The sequence below is a fragment of the Gymnoscopelus microlampas genome (assembly GCF_963454915.1).
Source record: "Gymnoscopelus microlampas genome assembly, chromosome: 3".
Classification (NCBI taxonomy): domain Eukaryota; kingdom Metazoa; phylum Chordata; class Actinopteri; order Myctophiformes; family Myctophidae; genus Gymnoscopelus; species Gymnoscopelus microlampas.
Window position 1 is genome coordinate 35,473,083 of NC_139940.1, and position 9,859 is coordinate 35,482,941.

Below are 9,859 nucleotides of genomic sequence, written 5' to 3' on the forward strand. Positions count from 1 at the left end.
GTGATTTGTATGGGGGGGTATTCTATGCTTTTTAGACTCGTGGAGAGACAAGAAACCTAGGGTACAGAGATTGAGGAAACATGAGAAAGCAGACGGAAGTTGGATTCAAACTTGGGTCCTCGCAACTCACAAAGAGCATATGGTCAGTGCACTAACTGGCTCAACTACCAGGCTTTAAAAAAAGATGATGTTTTCTGGCATTTTGTTACTCTCAGAGTTAAATTAACACTGAGGATTTTGCTGTGTAATATATGACTTAAATCCCGTTGAGCCCCAGAGGGTTCCTTAAAATAATCCTCATTTAAACGACAAAAGAAAAAAGAAAAGAAAATCGAGCAGCATTTTTCTCCTTTAAGATCCCAGACAATGTATTCAGCCACAGAGTTTGTTTTTGTCCTAAGCTCCAGGCCACAGAGGTTTCAGACAGATAATCTGAAAAGGAAACCGTTGTAAAGTGCTTCCCTTCCCAGACTGGACATAGTAGGGTTTTTTAACCACGGGCTTCAGCCAGTAAGGAACAACAGAGAGACGGAGACAGAGAGAGACGGAGACAGAGAGAGAGAGAGAGAGAGAGAGAGAGAGAGAGAGAGAGAGAGAGAGAGAGAGAGAGAGAGAGAGAGAGAGAGAGAGAGAGAGAGAGAGAGAGAGAGAGAGAGAGAGAGAGAGAGAGAGAGAGCGACTCCGGGCGCTGCCTCTTGTGTGACATCTGTTCTGAAACCACGGACGGAATTCTTCACATAGCTCTCATCTGGTTGCTGGCCCGTAGCGGCTGAAGGCAAGCAGACCGCGCCTCCCTCGTATGCAGAGAAGTCCATCATATTTAAGCTCTCTCTCAGGATTCCACTTCTCTATAGCCTAATGTATAGTTCAGTGGTTCTCAAACTTTTTCATGTCAAGGACCCCCAAAATGATATGTATTTGGCCTTTCTTTCTTAATATTTTACCTTTTATTCCAATACATCTTCATGATCTAGTAAAGGTGCCAACAACAAGGCCTTATTTTATCATAGAATTCTAAACATTCTTGTATTTTTTACGCCGTGGCTCTGTAGGGGCAGAGTTATCTATAATAATAATGATAATAATAATAATGATAATAATAATTACACATGCAATTTATAGAGGACCTTTCTAGATACGTTTTACGAAACCAAACAAACAAAAACAACTTTATTAAGAAAATAACCAATTAAAAGGGTAAAAAACTAAGCAAACAAAATGATTAAAATTAAAAGAACCCTCTTGAAGAGGGTCCAGTGTGTTTGGCTGTGCGTCCGGGCCTAATCTCGTAAACCACTGTTTGCCAGTAAGCCAAGGAAGTAAATCACTGAATATTATTCAACATTTTATACTTTTTTAATATTTTAAGTTTCATGCTTTTTAAAAATGTAACTTTTTCAAACTAACATTTTACACTGGAAGTCAAAAGAAAGGCAAACTAGATAAAGTGCTCCTCGGAGCACAGGTCTCCGCCAGGTCAGACACGTTATTGTGGCCTCCTGGTGGCGCTATAATAGGCCAATGTGAAAAGGGTGCCATTTATTCTTAGGTCGTTCACGGCAATGGGACACTGCATTCATGATTTGAAGCATTTTGTTCCAAAAATGTGTTTTGCTAAATTAGACCTGCTGGTGGCGCTATAACAGGCCAATGTGAAAAGGGTGGCATTTCTTCCTCGGCCTAGTGGGAATGTGCGTGTGAATTTTCACGGAAATCGCACGCTGCGTTCATGGTTTGAGGCAGTTTGTTCAAAACGGACCAATCCTGCAAACTTTGGATGGCAACCTTAACCAATAAGGATGGAATATGGGAAATCGGACAGATCAGGGTTGATCACATGACTATAGAGATACTGTGTACCGATTTGCATGACGTTTGGTTAAAAACTGTAGGAATAATGTGAAAAAATGGGTTTTGCACAAATCGGCCTCCTGGTGGCGCTATAACAGGCCCATGTGAAAAATTTGAGGCAGAGGTTCTGAATTGGCATCCAGGGAGTGTGTGTGCACAGTTTCGCAGCGACCGGGCCAACGGTGCCGGAGATTTGGTGGTAACACACGGACACACGGACACACGGACGGACGGACACACGGACGGACACACGGACGGAGGGTAAAACATACTCTCTCGCCATGCCTTACGGCCTGGCGGAGACAATAACTCCATATTTGGAAGTCAGTATGATGTCACAGCGATATGATGTCACGGTGTCAAAATGATGCGATCAACATGATGTCCGAGATCAACATGGAAGCCATACGTTATTAGACCCCATCTTGTTTTGACCTCTTAAACTAAATACTTAGTTGACCGGGGTTTCCCAGAGCTCTCTCTATACTTGGTCCACCCCATTCTCCCTCAACACCACATATTTTACAAAACAAATTGCAAATCTACAAAGTCACAACGCGTAGATCGTCTATTTTCACCAAATGCTCGCCACAGAATAGGGAGGCTAGGGTTCATGTCACATGAACCCCAGTGTTCTTATTCTGTGGTGAACAAAAGGTCAAACATTCCCATTTAAACACATCATGTGGTTAAATGGGAATGGTTGACCTTTTCCTCTCACGCATGTTTTCATTTTATAAAGAGTCTGCTCTTTAAATTGTGAGACTGGAGGATTTCTGTCCGTTTTCCAGTTTTAATTTTGAGGCCCGGCTTGACCTGCAGCTATTCTGGGCTTCTCCTTGTGCTTAGTCCAGGGAAATGTGTGGTATTTGTACCAGCTGAACAGAACCCCAACAGGAGGTCTAAACAGCAGAGCGAGGAGGACAATGCCATCGCTGCCCGCGTGGCATAAATAACCCGACTCCTCCAGTGGAATGGGATGGGTTGGGTGGGTTTTGTTTAAAGTCATGAAACGGGGGAAGTTCCACATGTCAAAAACAGGAAGTGTGGGCCTGTGGAGTCAGCTCCTCCGCAGGGTCCCGATCCCAGCCTTTCACTTCCTGTCCGGGGGTTCTACACCGGCCTTCCCGCTTCCTGTGGTTGAGGACACACAGAGGGAGAGACCACAGAGTTCTGATTTATATAAGTGCTATGGATTTTCCTAGATTTCCTCATACCTTCAGTTTACCCACTTCAACCCTATATTCTGTACTTAGTTTACTGGGGTCCACCCCATGGGTCTTCTGTTACCTCCTTTTTCCTTCCACACCAAATCTGCTGAAAATAGCAAATATAGAATCTGACAACGCTCACAATGCTAGGGTTCGCGTGGTTAATGAATATAAATAACACGTTAATGTGATGTGTGCAGTGCAGATGTGGTCAAATGTAAAGCTACAAATTGTGGCATAACTGATTGTAAAAGATTATTTGCGTTTTGCTTGATGAGGCAAACTGAGGGTTTGTTAGAGCCAAAGGCTGAATGCAACTGTACAGTGCAATTAAAACACTTCTGTCAAAATAGCACGTTATGGCTGCTTTATTCAGTCCAATGACTAATTTGATAGTATGTGGAGCTGTATGGAAAGACCATGTAGCTGTGAATAATTCCAAAATGTATAGCAATTAGTTGAACAGAGAATGTAGAATACTACTAAGAGGTTAAATGTCATGATTGGTTTAATATCTTGTATCTTTAAATAGGGCTTATTTGCCTTTAAAGACTTGGCTGCAACTAGTGTTTCGTTTAATGGTAACTGTGAAAGAGGTCTCAAAAGCCTTCTCTTTGGGGTTGGAGACAGACTTTGCAGCTGTTGTGTGTTCAGTTTCATGAGGTCTGGACAGTGGCCCAGAAATCTGGCTTTCATGGCTTCATGGCTTTGGTGTTGTGATCTCCAACTCTCTTTCATTTGCTGGATTTTTTAAAATGAAACAGAAAAATAACAGATTGTAGAGTTTGGTGTTTTTGAACGGTCTGAGGTCGCGCCTAATTGGTTGTTAGTACAGGCCGATTTGTTGTTTTTAGAAACAATCAGTCGAATGCCAGAGCAAGCCCTTTGCCTTCCCAATGGAGGCATCATAAAAGAATATTTTGCTAGTCAGCACTATTAGTGCCAACGGATAAACCCTAGCAACTCTAATGAAAATAAGTGTTCATTGGCTCAGGTTGAAATCATGATCTCATAGGAAAGATGTGAGCCTACTTTCTCACCATGGTAACAGATACACCTGTTTATGCCCCTGTCAACGCCCCCGTCTCTCACGCCCCCTCCCTTTATCTATTCAACTGTAATAACAGCGTTGTAATAACAGCATGTTTCCATCATTGGAAATTATGTTCATACGGGGTGTCACAGATTACATCGTGTGTGTGTGTGTGTGTGTGTGTGTGTGTGTGTGTGTGTGTGTGTGTGTGTGTGTGTGTGTGTGTGTGTGTGTGTGTGTGTGTGTGTGTGTGTGTGTGCGTGCGCGCGCTGCTGACCATTGACGTTTCATTGCTGCCAAGCAGAAACCTTTTCTCCGTATTATTTTGTATCTTTTTATGTTTTTTCATAAATGAATACTGCTATGACGCCTGAATTCCCCTGCAGGGATAAATAAAGGATTATCTTCTTATCTTATCTTTGGGGAACAGCCTGTGCGTGCCTCCCTATGTGTTCACTTGACAAACAGGTGAAGATCAGTGCTCTGATCGGTGGCTTTTTGTGTTTGCAGAGGTGAAGGATTATGAGCCTCCGTTTGGCACCAAGGTGCGAGAGCACCCCTGTGTGGAGAGTATGAAGGATAACGTCCTCAGAGACAGAGGACGACCAGAGATTCAGAACACTTGGCTCAGTCATCAGGTAAGACATACAGTACATGCATATTATACATACTGTATTGTGCATGCTTCACTGCACACAAATACACTACACATTCACTGCAACATTTACGGTGTTCATTTAACTCTGACAATGTACGAATTGGAGTCCCAGAGATAAAAATCAAATCAAATGAGGGGCTGTGGGCGTGCCGCGGCGTGGCGGTCCAGGCACCCTAGGTTGCAATCCGGGTTCGAATCCCGGTCCCGACGACCTTTGCTGCCTGTAACTCCCCATCTCTCTCCCCATGTCCTGTCATTAAAAGGCATAAAAGCCCCCCCCCCTCCAAAAAAAAATATATATTAGGCATATTTGCAAATCAAACTGGGGGATCTTGAAACTAAAAAGGTTGAGAATCACTGATCTAAATCAGTGGTTCTCAACCTTTCCCCCATTATTTTCAGTGTATCTCATGCCAGTGGAAAAACATATTATACGAAATACGTGGACATACAGTAAATACAATGGTGGAATGTTTGCAGCGCTGTTCACTATGTCTCTCTTGCTGTATGCAGTGAACTGAGAATATCATTCGTTCCTCTGCTTTCCAGGGAGTGGCGATGATGTGCGCCACCATCGAAGAGTGCTGGGACCACGACCCCGAGGCCCGCCTCACGGCGCACTGCGTCGCCGAGCGCCTCGACGTCATACTCGACGAGGTCGAGTACGACATCGACAAGCTCTCCAGCCGGAGCTCCTCCGCGGAGAAGATTCCGGAGGAGCTGAAGATACCGTTGGAGGAGGAGAATGCGGCGGAGGAGGTGAAGATAACGGAGATACAGGAGATCATAGCGGTGGACTGTTCTGTCAGCGATGAGAAGGGAGAGCACATTTAAGGTCAGCTTTATCCTCAAGGACTATTGAGGATGAATGTCACCGCGGGCACTTGTTTTAATTTTGTTCTACCGTCTGTATTATGGGATTGAAGACAGCTGTGGTGCAGGTGGTTCACAGAGGAATATCACAGGAGCTGAGCTCCTGTGTCCAGAACACTTTGAGCCAGGAAGAGTTGTGTCACAGCATCTAAACATCTCTACGAACCCTTTGTGGGGTTTGTTTTTAATGCAAAATAGTTGTTTTATTCAGGACTCTAGCACCTAACTAAAACCTCGTTTCCACACAAACAAAGGCAACATTCATGCACACAGATTGATCTGATAGATCTGCAGAAGTTATTTTTACGCATTCAGATGCATTAGCGCTACTGCAAATGTTTAGTAAATATGTTGTGTCCCCATCCCATACTGGAAAGAAAATGTCTCACAGGTATCCTTCAAAATATGCAAACATTGGCCAAACATATACTTGAAAATATGTTTTGGACTCTAAATAGATTCTCTGAAATATATTTAAATTTTATTTTAGCACCTCAAAAATATAGTTTCCCCCTGTAGTTTCTCTAAAATATCTATATATTTTAAAACATTAAATATATTTATTTTCTTTATGGGTCATCTTATGCAGCTGAAAAGCCAAAGACACAAATACTGAAAGTAAACGGAAAGCTTCCAGGACACAATAAAATCCTCCATGTTAATTTATCCATTTGTAACTCTTAGAATTTAAAACCAAATATGGGTCCATTTGCTTACAATGGACTCTAAAGTAACACTGAGGATTTTACAGTGTAGGCATGCAGCGCTTGTATCGACAGAGTCAGACAGTTACTCCTTATGAAAGAGACTGGACAGGGCTGATTTCAAACCAAAGACATTTCATTTGCACTTTACGGTGAGATACCTTTGCATAACAGATGTTGTTTTGTTGGTATATTCTAATGTGGGTGGGTTTGGGTTAATGACGGGTTTTAGTGCCTTCGTGTGGAATGAGCCAAAATGTAAGCAGACATATTTTGCCATAACACTAATGATGCTGATCCCAGCAGGAATGTGTGTGTGTGTGTGTGTGTGTGTGTGTGTGTGTGTGTGTGTGTGTGTGTGTGTGTGTGTGTGTGTGTGTGTGTGTGTGTGTGTGTGTGTGTGTGTGTGTGTGTGTGTGTGTGTGTGTGTGTGTCTGTGTGTGCTTGTGCGTGCGTGCGTGCGTGCGTGCGTGCGTGCGTGCGTGCGTGCGTGCGTGGGTATGCAGATGTACTGTACAGAGTATACGTTCTGTGTGTATCTTGTGAATGCATGCGTTTGTTTTTACATAGCTAGAGTTTAAACTTGTTTGCCAAATAAGCAAGCACAATGTATATAGACAACTGTACATAAAAAAGACAAGATTCAAAAGGGAAAGTAATCCTACTACTTATTTTTTAATGCAAATGGAGAAATATTTTACAGAGAAATAAAAAGGTGTGGTTTTGGTTTATATCATCAGCCTGAAGACATGATCATTTATTGTGCCAAAGATCTTTTTTTTTATCTTGCCATGTATGTACTGTATGTAATATGTAAGATATTGTAAATCTTTTATGAATAAAAATATTTCTGTATTGACAATTTCACACATGTCATTGTCTCAACATTTTGATGATCCACTCTTTAGGAGATTCTCTTCTCATCGTCAGGGCCTTTCATGAGGGCCTGTTTCTACACAGTCAAATTTAACTCTGAGACTGTACAAATGTAACCAAATGGACCTGAAGAATCCTCACATTCTAACTCGGAGAGGGTACAAATGCAGCTCTTTGTACACTCTCTGAGTTACAAATGGATAAATAACAGAGGACTACTGTTTACAATATTCCACACGTTTCTCACCCACCATTTAGAAATTAGAGTTAAATGAACACTGAGGATTTTACAGTGTAAAGGAGTACTGTACTGTATGTATACTTCCAGTTTACTGTGGTCTGTCATGGCTGGGTCTTGTCCTGCAAATGCAAATATGTCTCTTTTCTCTCCTCTCTTTTTCCTTTCATTCCCCATCCTTTCACTTCTCCCTTATTGGTCGTCTCTTTGCTCTGCATCCCTCTTCTGCTACGTTGTCCTCCCTCTCGTTCCAACAATCCCTTCGCCTCCTTTCCCCATGTCCAAGTTTTGAAGTGTCCCTGAGCTGACACTTAACCCCTAATAGCTGGGTGAAGCGGTAACTGAATTTATGCAACCTTAAACAACCTTCCCCTCCATCCCGCCTCCTGCGGTCCAGGAAAACCATTGGTCCACCCCCAGACTGTTCTCCCTAATAAAAAGAAAATAAACAATCTCTTTTTTTTTCTAAAAAAAATTATCCCACGATTTTGTAACCTATTTTTCACCCAGTGCCAGTGCCTAAGCATGTAATCCTGGGCGCTACTCTCCCTCTGCCAGCCTGGGGAGAGTCCCGAACTGAGCTCATGCTTCCTTCAATGCATGGGGCGCTTTTTATCACTTGACAGGGGGGAGTTTCCCTGGTAGGACGTAGCACGTGTGTGATGGCTGACTCAGCAGCCACACATAGAGACTATAATGTATGGTAACTCTTCCTTTTGGTTTATATATTTAGTGTGTTTATTTTGTTTCAAATTTTTATTGTGAAGCACAGGTTATAGTTGTACATTTAGCTTCCTTTTTTTAAAAAACAAAAACAAACAGACATAAACACAAAACAGACAGGTAACATGAAAAAAAAAAAAAAAAAAAAACTTAAGCAAAAAACAAAGGGACCCTCCCGCCTCCCCTCCCCCTCCCCAGAAGTGCTGCCCCAGATTACGTGCGACACGGGTCATCCACAAGGATTAGCCTTTCAACCTTTAAGAAAGGAGACTAAAGGCTTCCAAATCTTTTCAAAATCTTTCAGTTTATCTTTGAGTATATATCTGATTCTTTCTAAATGTAAGGACTCTGTCATCTCGTTGAGCCAGAGTTTGATTGTGGGGGTCTCTTTCTTCTTCCAAAATAAAAGTATCAATTTTTTTGCAGCAATAAGGCCATATGAAAGAAGGCGTTGTTGAGGTAGTTGTAGTTTCTTCATCCCTTCTGATACCCCCAGGATGACTAACACTGGGTCTGGATCTATCTCTACCTCTAGTATATTGGAAAGTAGTCTGAATATCTCTATCCAGAAATTCTGTAGGTTGGGACACAGGGCATAACTGTGCAGTAGCGTTGCATCTGCTGATTTGCACTTATCACATTGGGGGGAGGTGTCTGGGAATATTTTGTGTAATTTTACTTTTGAGTAGTGTAACCTATGTAATATTTTGAATTGTATTAAACAATGGCGTGAATTAATCGAACAAGTATGTATGTATTCCATACTGCTATCCCAGATTAGTGTGTTTATTTTAAGTTGGACATTATTAACAAGTTGAAATTACATAATGTATTTGTTTTTCTATGAGTTTATTTGAATTTGATTTGACTGAGTTTTCTTTGAGTTACCAGTTCTGTGGGAGGTGTTGACTGACAAACATGGACATGATGGGCTGGCCAAAGCAATGGGGATCAGCTGCTCCAGATCTACAGCTAATCGGGAGAAATTGGACTGCACCACAGTCCCTCTGTAGCATGGGGTGGGGCAGGGGTTTTCAGTGTGTTTCAATGGTAGTCTTTGTCTTTTCCCCCTTTTGTGTTAATAGTGGTCTGACCCGTCCCTATATATGTCCACCTCCTGTGCCATTCTAGTTAGTTCAGTTTTCAGTTCAGTTGTCCAGTGTCTGTTTAGTTCAATTTCCTTTGTGTTGAGCACATTTGTTTTGTTAAACCATTTATTTTCAACAACGAAAAAAGAAAATAAATAAAAAGAAATAAAAAAAGAGAACAATGTTTTAAAACCAACAAAGTTTTCCCTGTGTCTCTCCTTCCAACCAACTCGGTCCCTGACAGATGGAAGGAACACGTTTATCCAACCAGTTCCTTTCCCCTCCATCAGGCACCCCGGCTGACCAGGGGGAGGCAGTATAGAGACCAGGATTACTGCATGTTTTTTTGTGAGGGTACCTACCCTAGGGGACACGGGGAGAACATGCAAACTCCACGCAGAAAGGATTACTGCATGTTTTTTTGTGAGGGTACCTACCCTAGGGGACACGGGGAGAACATGCAAACTCCACGCAGAAAGGCCCTTTCGCCAACCCCACCTAAAAGAAACAATCTCAACTGAAGAAGTAATGTTTTGTATCATTCGTTTTTGTCCCAGGCTCTGAGGAAATGTAGCAGGTGCCCTGATTGAAAAAGACAATCATG

General features: G+C 42.3%; 1 protein-coding gene across 2 annotated transcripts in view; it reads left to right on the forward strand.

Annotated features, from left to right (window-relative positions):
• Positions 1–7,197, forward strand: part of LOC311040272 (TGF-beta receptor type-2-like) — a 44,828-nt gene extending 37,631 nt beyond the window's left edge. For both annotated transcript variants that reach the window (XM_084050449.1, XM_084050450.1), the window contains exons 9-10: positions 4,606–4,733; positions 5,303–7,197. In XM_084050449.1, the coding sequence (XP_083906575.1) occupies positions 4,606–4,733; positions 5,303–5,587 (413 nt within the window). In that variant the 3' untranslated portion in view covers positions 5,588–7,197. The remainder of the gene's footprint in view (positions 1–4,605; positions 4,734–5,302) is intronic.
• The last annotated feature ends 2,662 nt before the right edge of the window (positions 7,198–9,859 follow it).